The 19,343-nt window shown below is 38.0% G+C and overlaps 1 protein-coding gene across 5 annotated transcripts in view; it reads left to right on the top strand.

The window, feature by feature from the left end:
- LOC145247353 (ribosomal protein S6 kinase 2 beta-like) overlaps nucleotides 1-19,343 on the top strand; it is a 291,613-nt gene that overhangs the window by 90,101 nt on the left and 182,169 nt on the right. For all 5 annotated transcript variants that reach the window (XM_080109030.1, XM_080109028.1, XM_080109029.1 and 2 more), the window contains exon 3: nucleotides 4,641-4,754. In XM_080109030.1, coding sequence (XP_079965156.1) covers nucleotides 4,641-4,754 — 114 coding nt within the window. The remainder of the gene's footprint in view (nucleotides 1-4,640; nucleotides 4,755-19,343) is intronic.

Below are 19,343 nucleotides of genomic sequence, written 5' to 3'. Positions count from 1 at the left end.
TGACCGACCGCTTCTCTGAAAAAAGCCTTTTGTAGACATACGGAAAAAGTGAACACAAATACAAACATACATACATTTTCGCTTTTATATTTATAGATAAAAATAATTTTTACAGGGTAATATTTTACATTGCACCGGCCAAGGGAGATAATTCTCAGCAAGTGATTTCTTAAAAAAAGAATTGTCATCTCGAGAAATTATTCAGTGGCAGAGCATTCGACTACAGAATTATCCCCTGTTCAAGCCCAGGTGTATGTCACCATTTTATTTTAATTTTTTCTTATGAGTTCAATTTCGGATAAAAAAAGAGGTACCATTTAAAATAGCCGTAAATCATTTCTTCGTTTGCATATTTTAAAAGTAAAACTTAATCAGAAGTGAGTTTTCCAGGGCTTCCACTGTCAAACCCAAATAGCAGCTGACATGATATTGTAAACAAACACGGAATTTGATGAACAACATTATCATCAGTATTTTTTTTTTTTGTGAATTAGTCCACCGGGCAAATTATTCCTCGTAATACATAATATTCAATAGATGATTGATTCTATAATAAAACATACACAGGCTGCATAAGTTCATCTAGCATGTTTAAGCATATTGTTCGACTAGGTAATGCCGGGCGTACAGCTAGTTAACTGAATAATTTTATGCAAGTTCAACTTCTTCTCTAAATAATAGATTATGTAAAAGCAACGTAAACATCTTAGAATACAAAAAACTTGAATGCTGTGTAGGAAATTTATCAAAGATTTCTATTGAAAGAACAAGTTATTTCATAATATGTACATGCCTAACACTAACTTTTAGCAGCATAATAAAATATTGCAGTTATAAGCAACAAGCTATCACATAAAAAATAATTCTGATGAGATTACCAACCCTCCATCAATCTTTTTGTGGATACTTTACCTTTAAAATATACTTTCCATAAATATCATGTTCATCAAATATATTTAACAAAATATTTTTCAAAATAAACTTAGTAATAAACTAGTAATCGTAAATATTGTATATATTTATTCAGAAAGAGAAAGGAAGAAGGCAAAATAAAATGAGAAAGGGGGGGGGGCATGTATTTATATGCACATTATTTTCACTTTTTACTTGTAAAGCGAAATCTAGAAAAATATGCAGGGTGTTCCCAAATGGTTGACCCCATTCTAAATGCCCATATCTGAGAAACTATTTGATGGATCTTAATGAAACTAAATACACTTTATATTGAAGGTCTACACAAGTTGTGAAAATTTGAGGTCATTCCAACGAAAATTGGCAATTATTGGCCTATGAAATTGGCCAAACATTTTGGAACACCCTGTAGATCTTTTTTTGTATGGATGTCACTAGAGATGTTAATAAATGTTGTATGGATGTCACTAGAGATGTTAATAAATGTTGTGTGGATGTCACTAGAGATGTTAATAAATTTTGTATGGATGTCACTAGAGATGTTAATAAATTTTGTATGGATGTCACTAGAGATGTTAATAAATTTTGTATGGATGTCACTAGAGATGTTAATAAATGTTGTATGGATGTCACTAGAGATATTAATTACTATTTCATCTTGATCAGTTCAGCAGATGCTTTTCAGTATCCAAGCGTGTAAGCATCTTTTCTTATACATTGCAATTTCCAGTCTGTGTGTTTTTTTTATGAAAATTAACTACAAATTCTATTCTACAAAAATAAAATAACCCACTTTTTTTTATATAAGATGGAGCTATTTTTCAAAGTGGATTAAGTTTGAACGGCACAGACATTAATAATAGGAGTATAAATTGTTGTTGAAAAAAAGTGGACCCAAGAAATAAAACATTTAAAAAGATGTCAAATTGGAGTGAGAAGAGACACCGGATGTGGAAGAAACTTTGCCAACCCAACGGGGTAGCTTTCCCATATATAGTTTAAGATGGAGACAAAAGGATCATTACCAAATTTCTGTTTCCATATAAATGCTGAAAAGATAAGTGGAAGCTCCCAGCTGGTCCTGTATTACATCCATGGCCATCATTTTGTCCTGCTACACATTCAGCCACATCTGTCTTTAACAGATTGTCTTTTGGTGATGATGCACCTCTCACCAATGCACACTTTTTCTTTGCAGTGTTTAATCGTTTTGTTTGGCAATATGAAACTTACATCTTCCAGCGTCTGTAACTGTTGATCCAAGGTAGAGATATTAATCTTGTATAAAATTGTTAGGAGCAGCTGTTTGAGGGTCTGTTGTTTTACTTTTATTTTTGCTTCCAACATTTTCCCCAAAGATCATCTGCTCCTTTGTTGTGCATTGATCAGACACGAGCGCATGACATGTCCCCAGCAAAGCCAAGTAGATGGTTAGTAACATCTGATTAAAATTTTGCACAAGTACTAAAATCAACTCCACAATCTTGTGGCAGGTTATCTTTTTTGTTCGCTACAGCCCCTCGCAGAAAAGACATTACTCATTTTTATCCTTATTTCCATGCTCAGCTGTGCTTCAATCTTTGATCCCATCTTGTATGAAATTCAAAGCAAGAACTCCTCTTATTACCACAACGAGTAGAAACTTACCTTTCTTCCTCTGTGAGCCTAGCATCAAACAAAATTTCCATGAACAATTTCTTTGTAAGAACTTGCCAACTATGGAATACATCATCATCAACCCCCTTTGTTTCACATTATAACAGGGACATTTTCAAATATGTCAACAAATACTCATCATAAATCATCCTTATAAACAGTTATATTTTGTTCATCTCGCTCAGGATTTTCAATCCTTTCATAATATCATTATTCAATTGACAGTTCATCTATTTTCTTAACCATTACCTTTGAATGACTTCTGGCCCTGTATGTGGTGACTCCTTAGTAAAAAAGAATATAAAAAAATTACATAGTTTGTCACCACAGACAATATTGTGACAGCAATATAGAATGTAGTAAACAGGGTTTTTTTTTCTAAGGGCATTCTATGAAAGTAATTGTACTTTAGTTATTTATATGTTGGCTTTACAAGAGTTTGTTCTGTATACTTAAAAGAATATTATATTCCTCTACTTTTTTCTTTATGGAGGACAAGGTGTAACTCCACTTTAAAGAGTTTAAAAAAAAAAAAAGTAAAACAAAAAACAAAACCTACTTCAAGGTTAAAAACTTGCCAATGGTAAGTTTTAGATGAAATAGATTCTGACCCAGAAAACAGCAATTCTTCCCTCTTTGTCAACAACTTTGCTCATGGAATATGAAGACTAAAGAACAAAAATAAGTGAAACTTAAATAGTTTAAATAATTATATTGTATGTTTTATTTACATGTTCTTAGAAATGACATTTTTTTTTTGCTCTTAAATTATAACATGAGACTCGAACCAGAAATAAATTTCCGATCATATTTTCTCTGTTCTTTTCCCTTACATCTTCATAATTTTTTATCCTTTCTTCATATTTTTCATCTGAGAAACCGATGTGTTCCTCTAATTGATCCATTTTGAAAATATTTTGGGGTTTTTTGTTTTATTATCTGGAGCATTTTTAAACAAAATGAAATGAATCTTACAAGAATTTAACTTTTCCACTTTATATTGTTCATGTAAATTGTATTTATGAAGATAAAATGAAAATCTGCCATTGTCTGAGCCACACACGTGATTAACTGCTCATTGTAGTTGCCCAGCTTTATATGAAGAAGCTGGTAATTGAAGTACTAATCAGACTCAACGTTGCTTTACTTAAGTGATTGTTCATGGACCATTGCTTAAACTTAAATAGTTTAAATAATTATGCTTTATTTACATGTTCTTAGAAATGACATTTTTATAGCTGAAAATAAAATCACTATTTTGCCAGGAAAGTTGCAATTAATTTATAGTAACTGGAATAGTTATTTAGGGGGTAGGATTTTTGTTCATACTTAATACCCCTCCACCTTAATGAAAATTTCATGGTGCCATATTCTATTAAACAAAGATGCAAAAATCATGTTCACATTGTTCTGTATTCTTCTTTTAACCTGTGAGTTGTGGTTACCTGTATGCAAACCCCCAAACCTGTTAAATCTAGGTAAAAAATGGTTGCTATTTTTACATATTATTTTGGAATTTAAGTTTTATCTTTATTTTTTAATATACATTTTCTATATTATTTTAAATTGATCATTTGTCGTTATCTCTTAGGTTTTGCATGTTTGTGGGGTTTTCAGCCTTCATATGTAGTAACATAATGTCTGGCTCTTCTCAACAAGCTTTTCTTTTTCAAAATATAAAAATATTCTCTTTAATGTTGAATATTTCAGAATTTTTGAGATGAGGATTTATTATTTGAATTATTCTAACTACTGTTCTCATCTTGAGTGTTCTTTTCACAATGTTTCAACCAATTTAACCTCTGACCTTTTTCAGGTGTATCCTGCCTAACTCGGCAATCTGTATTGAATTTTGAATGAAACCTTTAATGAGGATAGTATGCTGGTAGAAGTCCTAAGTAATTCGCAATTATATTCAAATTATTTTAATTTTATTTCATGTCATTTTAGGATTCTTCTGTTATTGTATAACCATAGTTTAAGTATCTTATATTCAAATGTTTACCACTTACACTACAATTTTTTTAAATATCCGCAATATCGACATACAAATGCTGATTGTTCTGTTTCAGAATGATGATTCTCTCACCGAAGTTAATATTACAAATATACAGAAAGAAGGAGAAAAAGTTGATCAATCATATTTTGACTTACTAAAAGTCCTAGGACAAGGATCTTTTGGAAAGGTAAGTTCTCTATTTATCATTCAACTTTTTTTTTCCTGCTTTTCAGTAATAGAAACGAATAAGCTAATTATAATTGTGTTTTTACAGGGTTTTAATGTTATAATATGTATATATAACCAACAATGATATCAAAAGTAATTTTTACCACTTAATTTGTATGAACTGAATTACAAAAGCTTTTTCATGAATTAAAATTTTTTTTTCATATTATATTTTTACTCTTACTATTTGTTCCACTTTATGGATTTTCAAATGAAATCAGTGATATATTTCAAGATGGGCAATGAAAGTGTAGTTAATTTTTAAGACTAAATACCCGTGATTTAAACAAAAAATAAATAAAGAATGAATTTACATTTTTTTTTTTTTTTAAAACTTCTGAACTTTTAGTACCTTTTTCTACCAATAGTTGTCTTAATTTTGTTTTTCATTTCATTCATATCTTCAATTTATTTTATTTTTTAATTTTAAATAAATGAATATTACTCCAAAGTATTTATCAATAAATACTGAAAATTGCACTAAGATCAGATAATTTTTTTTTTTTTTTTTTTTTTTTTTTTTTTAATTAAAAAATAATTTGTTTTAATCAGCTTTTTCTTTTTTACAGCGGTCACATTCATTGGCTGTCCCTAAAAATTCTTTCATGACTAAATCTCTTTACATTTTTATGGATACTATAAAAGTAAAGAATCTCAATATGTTGTTAATTTAAATGTTTGTGGTGTGTACAAGCACACTGCGTTAACTGTTTCTCCAAATGTTCAAACATTAAAAATGACAATGGTAGAAGCAATACACCGGGTGAGAGATGGGTGATTTATTAGTTACTTACAAATTACAACAAATTAGAACTCTATCCCAGAATATTTTAGCATACATTTTGTATCCTTAAAGTATATGGGAAAAATTTTTTAGGGAAGGTTAAATTTTTATAAAAATTGATGTGAAAATGTTAAAATTAACCAATTCCATAAATGCTGGAAATGTATTCATGCTGTCAAATAACACTATCATAAAGAAGTCTGATGTACTCTTGAAGTAAATAATAGAATTCATAAAGCAAAGTGATAGGAATTCCTATATTGTATTAAGTTGCCTTTCATCTTGCCAACCTCCTCCATCTGTTTTGATGGTGGATGAACTAACATACTAACATGCCAGAATAAAACATTTCTTTCTCATAAAGAAATTGTTGAGCATCTTAGCATAGATAGAAGTATTATCTTGCTGAAACATGAATATAGGCTGTTAATCTGAACATGTTCACCTATTCTCTAGCATATCCATGCATCATGTCATGTTTATTGATAAATTGGTATCCTCTTATCTGATGTGATGATCACTATAAGCAATCTTTGCTCAGTATTCTCCCTGCAAATGTGAACTGTCAAAAGAGATCAGGTAACAGTATATGTACACTGTTCTACTAACTTTAAATACATGACTATCAAATGCAGATCATTTTACCTTCTAAAAATGTTTTACATCAACCTTGTGTCACATCTTGAGGCAGCAAAATAGCTAGTTGTAATATTCAGCATGAAAAATATTTATAAAGTACTTCCTTAAGTCTAGGAAACTTATGTGTGGATTGTGGCGTTTTGGACATGGTTGAGGATATGAATCCCAAAAATGCACCAAAAACACCACCAATCAAAGACTTTGACTAACTGCTCAGTCCTCCAAGAGCATCTCCCAGCTTGTTCCTGCTCTTTTTACTGCACACCTGTAGATATTGACTAATCATTTGCAGAAGTGCCACAATTCTAAATAACCTCCAATATAACAATTTTTTTTTTTTTTTTTTGTAATCAGTGGCTCACAGAATACTAATTGTCTCACTTTTCAAAGAAAATCTATGAAATGTATACTATACATAATCAAAAACAAAAAATACATTGTCACAATTCAAACAAATGAACCGATTTGGGACATTGCACCTTGCCATATTTTATTCAAAGAGTATAAATTCTATCTGAATAATAATTTACAAAAGGACTTAAAATTAAAGTTGAATAGTCAGTAGGACAAAGCAGTACTGGTATTATTAAAAACTGCCCCTTAGATGGCCCTGAAGTTGAGTGTCAGATCATGATAGTCAGGTCAGGATCTGCTGCAGAGCATAGTTTGAAGTTAACTATAGCTACTCTCAAAAGATTTGTGACTATCTTCTCTCAAAAGGTTGACAATTTTTGGAGAATCTTTAATAGTGTTGTGACTAGTGGCAAATTTACTACTCTTCCCTTATGTAATGTTATTCAAGTTATTTCATCTTCTCAGGATAAGGCTCGTCTTTTTGCCAATTCTTCTGTTGATGATTAATCTTCCTGATTTTCCTTTGAAAACTGATAAGTCTCTTGATTTTGTAATCATCACTTGAAAAAATGGGGTTCTCTTTGATCAGTCTAAGACTTCTGGTCTTGATTCAATTCCTGTTCTCAAACGTGCTTCTATCCTCTTAATATTATTCAATCTCTGCTTATCAAAATCATGTTTCCCTCTGTTGTCCCTATTTTTAAAAAATTTTTTTTTAAAGATGCTGGTGATTGATTTGACTTGAGGGTACTTGTGCATTTAACGAACCAGATGTCAACAGCTCAAATTTTGCTGCTGTCTGACGAAACATGGTCATCAGCCAATCAAAACGCTGTGTGCTTAGTTTCAACTCGACGCGTGTGCGCGCAGCAGACAAGAATTTCGATATGGGCGTTCGAGATGGTGACTACTAGGAATCTCCAGCGCGAATGTGGATTGCGGTCACGCCACACAGTTGTGGACTGGAAGAATTTCCTGCAAGATATATATGCTGGGATTACTTTCTAAAGAATCCCCGGCAGATAGGAGGCCCAGGCCATACAGTCGAAATCGACGAGTCTGTCTTCAACTGCTGGAAACACAACGTCGGCAGACATCTAACACAGGTCTGGGTCTTTGGTGGATACGCCGACCCCACCGAAAAGGGTTTTTTTGTTAATGTACGAAATAGGAATGTTGAAACCCTTTTTCCACTAATAAGAAAACACATTCTGCCAGGGACCACGGTCGTATCAGACTGTTGGAGAGCTTACAGCAAAGTGGGAGGAGAGGAGAGGTACCACCACAGCCTTAATTTTGTAGATCCCATAACACAGGCAACAACATATCATGTGGAGCGTGGATGGAAGCAAAGCAGCACAATAAACGAGAATGCGGAACCAACCGGGAGCTTTTGGACACATATCTTTTTAGAGTTAATGTGGAGACAAAAGTTTGGTAGGCAGCTGTTTGACTCCATATTAACCCACATCGCCGAAAGCTACCTGGTTGGTAAGGAGCTTCCTATCACATTCGCTACCTCATCTCCAGCCACTTTGTCGTGTGATGCCCTCCAAAAGTCTGAGGAAAATACATCCTCCCAAGATTATATATTCCTGGGGGAGAATGGGGGGGGGGGATCCTGGTTTTAAAAAAGTTTTGTTTCTTTCCTTTTTACTATTATTTGTTTAAACAAAAAAAATAAAATTATCCTGCAAATATCATTTTTATTGGTTATTTTACGCAAATACTTGAAAATAACACATTTCATTAAAAAAAAAAAATACTATTTGTTTACAATATGTATTTATTTTGCAAACAGAAAACAATTTCAAACAATAATATGGTAGGTTTTTGCTTTTTATTTATTTATTTTTGGATGTTTCTACATTTACAATTTCATTTTACAGTTATTTTGTAGCGTTTTTATTTTCTCGGCAACGCTCGGTTTTATCCAGTTGTTGATGTCATGCGCCGGACAAAGCTGAGCAAATTCTGAGTTACGTCTGGTTCGTTAAATGCACAAGTACCGACTTGAGTATCGTGTTAGTCTCCTAAGGTTTTGAAGGGTTAGTCAATAGTGAAATTTGGGTTTCTTTAGTGATGTCTAGTTTGGCTTTTGTAGTTGCTGATCTTTTAATTGTTGTAACTGAGCGAATCTGTCAGTTTATAGATAATTGAGGAGAGGGTAGGGCCATTGTGCTCGACTTTTCAAAGGCATTTGACAGTGTGGCATTCTGGTTCGCACAAACTTGAAAAGTCCTTGAATTTTGATTTTTGCCTTGAAAAGGCCTTATTTCCTTGAACAACTCTTGAAAATATGGAAAATGCTTTCATTGTCTTGAAAATCATATTCGTATCCAGTAAAAATTTGTCTAAATATTAAAAATAAAATCAAAATGAATACTATTAAATTATTTTTAAGTATTAATAAAAAAAATACCATTGGAATTTTTATTTTTATTTTTTAATTATTGAAAATAAAATTGACATACATTATTCTGACATTGCATCATAGTGTCGAGTTATGTCCCTTCATCATGAAACTTGCTTTACTTTAAAATTTTTAATTTTCAGTCTTGTGTATACAAGAGTTATGCCCCTTTATCATGAAACTCTCTGTACTGTATATCGATACTCTATGGCTGACTGGGATAGCTTCCGTACATTCATATCTGACCTACCTCTGCATTCCATGTTTAAAAAGGATGTGTCGTCTATAGTATCAGACCTGACCGAATGGTTAATTGTAGGCATAGACTGATTCATACCATCCAAAAAATTCCAACAAAGACCTAACAGCCAGCCATTGTTCTCCCCTGAATGCGCTGCTGCCATCGCGCACAGAAATCACTTTTTCCATAGCTACCAATGTAATAGATGTACTGAGACTAAAGCTGCTTTCAGGACTGCCAGCAACCACTGTAAAACAGTAATAAAACATGCAAGAGAGCTATATGCTCAGTGTGTTAAATCCAAAGTAGCTGAGCAGCGGCTTGGTTCCCACCAGTTCTGGCAAATAGCAAACAGGATCTTGAACAGAAGCGTGCGTTCTATCCCAACTATCATCAATGGACCTGAGGTCATCTCGTCAGCATCAGACAAGGCCAGACTATTTGCCAAGAACTTTGCAGCTAATTCTACCCTATGCGACAATGACCATCAACTCCCTGTATTTCCTTCTATAACAGACAACATGCTAGGTAACATACAAATATCTGTGCGTGGGGTCGCCAAGCTAATCAAGAACCTTGATTTCGGTAAAGCAACTGGCCCTGATGGCATTCCAGTTATAGTGCTGAAAAAGCTCCAACCAGAACTTGCCCTCATACTTACAAAACTGTTTAAGCGTTGCCTTAAGGAGAAGTGCTTTCCAACACCCTGGAAAACCTCATCAGTATGCCCTGTATTTAAGAATTCAGGTGAAAAGTCATCTCCCTCTCAGTACAGACCAATAAGTCTCCTGTGTGTCATGAGTAAGTTGTTGGAATCCATATTAAATAGTCAACCACCTCAACAGAAACAACCTTCTTAGTGACATGCAATATGGTTTCCGCTCTGCAAGATCTACAGCAGATGTGCTAACGGTTATATCAAATAGGATTAGTGAATCTCTTGACAAAGGCTTCCTTTCCAGGGCAATTGCTCTTGACATATCAAGGGCCTTCGATAAGGTATGGCATAAGGGCCTACTTCACAAGATTTCCAGCTACGGTATTACTGGAAATGTTTTCTCAATCATTAAATCATTTCTCTCCAATAGGTTCATAAGAGTAGTGGTTGATAGGCAGAAACCAGAGGCCCACAGTATTAATGCTGGAGTTCCCCAGGGGTCCATCCTGGGCCAACTCTCTTCCTGATCTACATCAATGATCTCCCAAAACACATACTTAAATCATTCGTTGACATCTATGTTGATGACACGACCATCTATGGCAACACATCAAAGGCCGTAAATGACAAAGTTCTCTCTAATTCTCTCTCCTCTGATCTTGAGCTCGTGGTACAATGGGGGAAGAGGTGGCTGGTCACTTTTAATGCATCCAAAACCAAGCTTCTATCTTTACATCATCAACGCTCTGATCCCCATCTGGCATCAATTGAAATGGATGGCTCTCGTCTTGGGGAGGTTCCATGTTTTGACAAGCTTCTGGGTTTGACCTTTACTCCTGATCTGAAATGGAACACGTACATCAAATCTGTTGCCAGGTACGCTGGGAAAATAGTGGGATCCTTCTACCGCTCCAGAAGATATCTCACTACTGATGCAATTCTCTATCTGTATAAAAGCCAAGTACGTCCAAGGATGGAGTACTGCTGCCACATCTGGGCAGGAGCTGCTAAAAACAGCCTATCCTGCCTTGACAGAGTACAAAATAGACTTCATGGTTTAGTGGAGGATGCCCTTTTCTCTTCCCTGCAACCTCTCCCACAGTGGAACTCTCTGCCGCTTGCCTGTTTCCCACCTGACTACAACTTGGACGTCTTCAAGTCCAACATAAACAAACTCCTGACAAACCGCCCCCTTAAGTAAGGCACTTTATCAAAACCCCCAATACTAATGATTACTACAATACTATCTCATTGATTACTGTACACGCAATAACCCTTATCTCTGAGTGGCCTTCGGGCCTTGATAAGTGGTGACCCCCATGTAAAAAAAAAAAAAAAGGGACATAATTCTTGTATCCACAATACCGAAAATTCAAAATTTAAAAGTAAAATGAATTTAGCATAGACTAATCCACAATGGGGAAAATAACTATATTGGTTGACCAAATATAACGTGGGTCAGGTAATGTAAATATGATTGCCGACAGGCATATTGTTGTTTATGCAAAAAGACATTTGTTTTGAACAAAATGGGTGAAAGTGCCTTGAAATTGCACAAGGCTGACATTAAATTCAAAAGAAACGAATGCACATGTTGGGAATCTGCTCTCAAATTGACAAATTACAATTTGTTTCAAAACCATCAACTTCAACTGACAACCTCCAAATCAATGTGTGAAATTTCAGCTATGCCACAAACTGGAACTTCAGATATAAGCTATATAACCTATGTGTATGTGTGTGATTGCTTCAAAGAATGACATGCTTTGAGCAGAGATTTTGTGGACATTTAAAACTGTAAGTGACCATGCATTGTATCAGTCAAATAAACATGTTGGAAATATATTTCAGTTGATGATCCCTGGCGATGCAATTGCTAGTAAGTTTGCATATGGTGAAAATAAAACAGCAATATTTGTGTGAAAATGGACGGCTTAATGAACTTTTTACAACTTGCATGGTTGATCTTTGTTACAGTAAACTACTTCAAGTTGTGAAGACTGTTTTGGTGCTCTCTCATAGTAAGGCCAGTATCGAAAGTGGATTTTCCGTGAACAAAGAAATATAGGTGGAGAATATGAAGAATCAGGTCTATTGGCACAGAGGATCATCTGTGACCAGCTCAAGGTTGCAGGAGTGTCTAGTCTTAATAACAACTCCCCTCATTGTTTCATGTCCCATGACTAGATAAATGTATGATGTGTGCCTAGGAAAACAAAGAAGAGAATCAAGCAGACAAAAACTGAAGAGAAAGGCAAACTTTGAGCGGATAGAAAAACTGAATAATAAGAAAATGAGAATAGAAAAATGAACATCATGTCATTAACTTCATCAGCAAATGTCCTTGTTCTAAAGCAAGAAAATTCTGGAAATTTGAATCTGTTGACAGATTTTAGAAAATCAACCTCTGGAAAAAACCCCCAAAAAACTGAACTAAGCTCAAAGAAATCCTTCAAACTAAACAAGAACTGAAAGTCATTACTAGATTACAAATTAATTGAACTTAAGCTGTAAATAATAGTTTTGTTTGTGTAAATAACTAACCTTTAAACTACTTCATGAAATAGAGATAAATGAAAATGACAAAGTTTTTATTTGTATCATTGTTTGTATATCAAATTTTTGATTTGAAAACTTGAAGTTTGTCTGTAGAAGGCCTTAAAAACTTTGAAAAGTTCTGGAAAATCTGTACAAACCATGTCTACAGAAAACTTCAGAGTTAGGTATTGGTGGTGAGATTTTTGATATCAGTTCATTTCTTTCTGATCGAAGATTGAGTAACCTCTGGGTCTTTTCATTCTCTTTTCCTATCAATGCTCGTGTTCCTCATGGTTCTATTCTAGGACCAACTTTGTTTCTTTACATCAATGAACTTCAAGAGAATATTACTGAGAAAATTAACATCTACGCTGGTGATACCACTTTCTATTCTGGTGTTGATTCTCATTTTCCTCAGACCAGAATATACAGCTAATCTAGAAGTTGACTTGGATTGTACCACAATGTTATAAAATGGCTTGTTTCATATAATCCTGTTAAAAACTCGACTAGTGTTTTTCAATATTTTCTTCTTGAGATTTGAATGAATGGCTCTGCTTTTGATGAGAAACCGATTCTTAAACTTAGATTTAATGAGGAAGAAAGACTTGGAGTTGATGTATTAGGCACATTGCTTTTCTGTTTCTCATAAAGTCAGTTCTTTTTATCTTTTTGAACACTTTCTCATACCTGAGGCTATGCGACCTGTCTCTTGTGCTGAGGTCAAGCAACTGACCTCTGATCGTCTTCGGAAACTGTGGCTCGTGATGTCTAATTTCCGAGAGACCTCTACATTAAATTCTGAACGCCTCGGTGTAGAATTCTACTGAAAGCAAAAAGCGAAAGCTGCATACACCAGAAAGAAAAGACAGACAATTTGGATTCTATCTACCAAAAATTAATTTCACAAAAATTACAGTCTTTTTACATATATATAGACGTCAGTTCTTAAACATTTTAAATTCACAAATCTCTCTTTGTGGATGGTACTCAGGTGAATGGAGAGGTGTGGCCGTCAGTCGTCAAGGGAACAGTATTATTTTCTAGAGATTTCAACGCAATCGCCCTCCAATCTAGCCAGTATTGGCTTATATAATAAGGTTACGGTGTGGGATAGACGATCCACCCAACCAATCAGAGCACAGTATGTCTGGGGATTTCCAGATCTAAATTGCGTGTGTGTAATTCATCCATAGTCTAGAGTTTTAAAATCTGAGACCAAATTGAAATCAATTTCACACGAGCTTGGGGGTCACTACCTGTAACGTGCATCCAGGAGATAAGCGCCCGCGTGTTTGCGTGTTGTGTGGGTACGTGGGAGAGACGGATGAGGGGAAAAAGACTTACCTCGAGACCAGCTCAGCGTTACCGACCAAAATAGAAAAGAAGGGCCAAGATGGCGACCGCCATCTTTTGTAAAGTATGATGTCTCGCAAAGTCACACGAATTCTCGGAATATGCAAATTTAGCCGGCCTAGAACGACGATAAAAGCGGGTGAGGGGAAAGACGTGGGGGAGTGACGATTGAGTTGGCTGGGGAATCGTGTGGCTGTTGCTTCTTGTGCCGTGTTGAGGATATCTTACCGTGTTACAGAGAGAGTCGGGCGCCATCTTGAATTTTTCCTTACATTGTTTGTGTAAAAAGATAATATCAAGTTGAGTTAACCGTAAAAGTCAATATTTATTAATGCAGGGTAAAAAAAAATATATTAGAATTTATCACACCAATTATTATTGTACAAATAGATTCGAAGAACTTGTAAAAAAACAAAAAAAATGGATGATAGGTGGGTTGAAAGGGTCGAGCTGACGTGTGACCTTTGTGAGGTGAAAAGGGTACACACTGTAATTCCCCTGAGATGTGGCTGGGGGTGCCTTGAGTGTATATCAGCAACTCAGTGCTGCCGAAAAGGGAGATGTCACCGCAATTAAAGCTGCGCTGTACAAGGCATTTGCCATGGATCCTTGTACGGCCTATGAAAAATTTGCTTCCCGAAAACTTCTACCGGAGGAAAGCGTGGACGTTTTCTTCGCTGAGTTAAAGAAACTCGCAGTTCTGTTCGGTGGAGGGGTGTCGGAGCGGACGCTCGCGTACGCGTTTGTGGCGGGCCTTCCCACTCGGGTGAAGCAGCTACTGAGAGCCTCAACCAGCGTTTCAACAACGACCATGGAACACTTGATGGAACGTGCTCGAGCCATCATCAAAGATGAGGAGGACCTGGGGGAACCAGTTGTGATGGCGACACAGACAGGCCAGATTGGCGCTCGGGAGATTCCGAATCAGAACCCTGCAAGCAATGGGAAATGTTTTCGCTGCGGCCGACGCGGACATTTTGCAAGGAATTGCACCAACAGGGGGCGTGTGCGCTGTTTTAAGTGTGGCGGTTTGGGGCATCTAGCCCAAAACTGTGCGGGAAACGTATCAGGGGAGAGGACGTCAGCGCCGCCCTGCTCCCCGAGCAAAATTTGAACAAGGCGCAACCAGTAATAACCGTCTACGTAAACAGGATACCCTGCTCAGCACTTCTCGACTCAGGCTGTTCGCATACTATAGTGAGCACCAGGCTGTGTCCAAGTTGGACTAAGAGGAAGATCAAAGTCACCACGATAGGAGGCGAGACCCAGACATGCTGTGGAGCTGGAACTGTCAAGATCTACACGGACACTGGTGCAGCCACTAAGATCAATGTGCTCGTGACCCAAGGAAATCTCCTGGGGTTTGACCTGTTGCTCGGATACGATGCCATCAAGGCGCTGGGGGGAGTCGCAATTCATCGGGATGGAAAGGTGCGATTCTTAGAGGCCCCAGTGTGTGCAGCGCTCCATATCGATCGGCCGGATTTTACAGTGGACTACGACTCGCGCAAGAGGGCCTGGATTGCATCTTGGAAGTGGACCGAGGGAATGGCACCGACTAAACTCAAGAATGGGGTTGCAGAGTACCCTATACCCAGTGAGGCCCGAGCAGAATACGAAAGGGAACTAAAGGCGTGGATCCAAGATGGCTGGTTAATCCCCTACCCTGAGGACAAGCTTGGGCCTCCGAAGGGTCTAATACCCTTGATGGCAGTAGTCCAGCATAACAAGTCGAAAGTACGGCCCGTGCTGGACTATAGGGAGCTTAACAAGCATATTGAAGCCTACACTGCCGATGCTGACGTATGCGCCAGTAAGTTGAGGGAATGGCGTCAGAAAGGCACTAATGTCTCAATATTGGATTTACGAAAAGCCTATTTACAGGTGCGAGTTGATGAGACGTTTTGGCCGTTCCAGACAGTTTGGTTCCAGGGGCAGAGGTACTGCCTTACACGCCTTGGCTTCGGCCTAAATGTGGCACCACAGATCATGAAGACTATTGTCAACACAGTATTGTCCCAAGAAAAGCCCATGAGGGACTCAACGTCAGCTTACATTGATGACGTATACGTCAATGAAGATGTACAGTCTGCGTCGTGTGTCAAAGAAAAGTTGGCTCAGTTTGGTCTGGAATGCAAGAATCCCGAACGTTTAAGGGAAGGAGCACGTGTATTGGGATTGGATGTTTATGAAGAGGATGGCACCCTACAATGGAGGTGTGGCAGTGAAATTCCAAGCATCCCCAACCTCGTTACAAGGCGGACCGTTTTTTCTTGGTGTGGAAAATTTGTTGGTCACTTACCGGTCTGTGGCTGGCTCCGCGCAGCTGTTGGTGTGATTAAACGCAGAGCAAATTTAACAACCACGGGTTGGGATGACATATCCGATGATGTCCTACTAACTCTGATGATTAAAGAGACACTGGAGAGAGTGAACAAGAAGGACCCTGCCTGTGGGCGGTGGTGTGTTAACGGAGACAACGTAGGTGTGTGGGTTGATGCCAGTTCTTTGGCGTTGGGAGTATCGTTGGAGCAAGGAGGAAACGTGTTCGAGGATGCGTGTTGGCTGCGGCCCGTAACAGATTCTCAGCATATCAACCTGGCAGAGCTGGACGCTGTTGTAAAGGGGGTAAATCTGGCCCTGCAGTGGCAGTCTAAGAAGTTGACCTTGTACACAGATTCTCTCTGTGTCTACCACTGGGTGTCTGACACACTTTCAGGACGGACACGAATCCGTACCAAGGCAGCAAGCGAAATGTTAATACGGAGAAGGCTAGACACGCTAAAAAACCTGGTATCTGAGTATGGGCTATCACTGAGCGTCACTCTGGTGCCATCACATTGTAATCGTGCTGACCAACTGACCCGTGTACCTCACAAATGGTATGAAGCCGCGAAGATGGGAATGGAGATTACTGCTCGATCTTGTGCAGTTGCAATCGACCCATGTCAAATACAAAAAATTCATGCACAGAGCGGACATCCGGGTATCAAGAGGACCCTTTATTTTGTGAGGCGTGCATACCCAGCAGTGACCAAGATGGATGTCAGACAGATCGTCAGAAATTGTGAGGCTTGCCAGTCTATTGATCCTGCACCAGAGCGATGGCAGAAGGGTCGCTTGGAAGTTGAGAGTGTGTGGCAGCGGCTGGCCATGGATATTACCCATTACAGTGGCAAGCCCTTTCTAACTCTCATTGATTGCGGGCCTACGAGATTTGCGGTGTGGCGGCAGATGACCAGACAGGATTCAGCAAATGTTGTTCGCCACCTATCATCCATTTTTTTTGAGCGAGGTGCGCCGGAAGAGCTCCTGACTGACAATGATGCAGCGTTTTGTAGCCAGCAAGTCCGGCAGTTGTTAGATGAGTGGGGCGTCCGTCTACGGTTGCGATGTGCGCATGTGCCATCAGGAAATGGCATTGCTGAAAGAAGCCATCGCAGCATCAAGAGAATTGCTGCCAGGAAGCGATGTACTATTGCGGAAGCAACATATTGGTACAACATTACGCCAAAGGACGGGACGTCCCATTCAACCGCACCTGCGAATGCTATTTACACGTACCGAGTCGGAGTGAAGGGAATCAACACTACGCAGCCAACCGACAAGGGAACATATAACAGATATGAAGTGGGAGATCCAGTGTGGGTGCGGCCTCCAGGAAATCGGTGCACCGACAAGTTTAAGCGAGGACACATATCTGGAGTGATTAGCCAGCAGTCTGTTTTGGTCGATGGAACCCCACGACATGTGCGAGATCTTCGCCCAGCTACCGAGGTGCGTCATACAACTACAGAAGAAAGCAGTGAAGCGTCTAGCGATGAGCTGCCGATGCACGGATTCAGTGAGCCCCTTCCAGAGACTGATAGCGATACTTCATCTGATGAGGCGGAACCAGATCCAGAGCCCGAATCTGAAACAGTGAATGTCAATGTACCTCTTCGCAGAAGCACACGCACTAAAAGGCCACCCCCCCAGTGCTCTCTATGTGATCATCAGATCAGGGGGGAGTGTAACGTGCATCCAGGAGATAAGCGCCCGCGTGTTTGCGTGTTGTGTGGGTACGTGGGAGAGACGGATGAGGGGAAAAAGACTTACCTCGAGACCAGCTCAGCGTTACCGACCAAAAATAGAAAAGAAGGGCCAAGATGGCGACCGCCATCTTTTGTAAAGTATGATGTCTCGCAAAGTCACACGAATTCTCGGAATATGCAAATTTAGCCGGCCTAGAACGACGATAAAAGCGGGTGAGGGGAAAGACGTGGGGGAGTGACGATTGAGTTGGCTGGGGAATCGTGTGGCTGTTGCTTCTTGTGCCGTGTTGAGGATATCTTACCGTGTTAAAGAGAGAGTCGGGCGCCATCTTGAATTTTTCCTTACATTTTTTTCTTACACTACCCATCATTCAGAATGTCCCTGTCTGAAAACAGGTGTCCTCGAGGCCAGATAGGTCTGGTTCCATTTTCACATTGTCTGACATTTCTGGCCTCTTCATTCTCAATTAACAAAAAACGTTTGTTTTTTTTAACAATAAAAAGTATATCTGACTTTGACAATAACACAAAATATATGTCTATATATTTTAATTCAAGTATTCTTAATATCTGCTGTCGTCCAGGATTCAATTAGGCAATCTTAGCATATTTACCCGGTCTTTCTCAGGTCCCAGGGGGGTCTCAACCTCCCCAATGGGAAGCAAATCGCACCCTCAAGTCGATCACGTTATACTATTCTATCTCTACAAATCAACTGTCAGACCATGAATGGAGCATTATCATATTTGGAATGGCGAATCTCTTTCTTAAGATGCAGAAATGAATCTGTAATTTTGTTGGCTGCACCTTTTTGTCCTTCACAGCAACCTCTATTGCAGACAAAATATTGCTTTTCTATAAATATTATGGCATGATTCCTTCAGAATTGTTTGATGTATTCCCTTTTGTTCCAACTTGTTCTACTCATTGTTTTGTTTCTGATACCTCATTGTCATATAGCTTCCTACTCTAGTTGCTTCTTTCCAAGAACTGCAGGCTTGTGGAACTCTCTTCCTGCTGACTGTTTTCCTCTTACCTATAATTTTGTTCTTTTCATGACTAATGTCGATAGGCATCTCCTGTCTTTTCAATAATCATCTTTTGTTCTTAGCTCCTTACATCAAATGACTTCATGCTTTGTCTGGAATGTTTTCCATAAAAATAACAAAGACAACATACAGGCAGCACTTAAAAAAAAAAGGGGTCATTCAATACTCATTATTGTGCTTGTAGATAAATTGATAGACATAACCAATCACAAGCACTTGCTTGTTTATGCTTAAATTCTTTATTCTCTCACTTTTCAAGTAATCATTTTGTTGCAGGATAGGACTATGTTAGATTTTATGGTGACGTGACTAAGTATAGAGTTGAAACTCTATACTTGGTCACGTCACCATAAAATCTATTGCAGCTCCTTGAATGTAACCATAAGCCCCACGGGCTATTGTCCACAGTAGCTATGGGTTACAAATGAACTGCAATCTCATGTTGTGAGATCAGAAATATAATATTACCTAGTCTCTGATTC

The sequence above is a fragment of the Euprymna scolopes genome, chromosome 25, assembly GCF_053919585.1.
Source record: "Euprymna scolopes isolate OS-2025 chromosome 25, ASM5391958v1, whole genome shotgun sequence".
Classification (NCBI taxonomy): domain Eukaryota; kingdom Metazoa; phylum Mollusca; class Cephalopoda; order Sepiida; family Sepiolidae; genus Euprymna; species Euprymna scolopes.
Note: the sequence above shows the minus strand (reverse complement) of the source record. Positions and strands in the feature narration are given on the sequence as shown.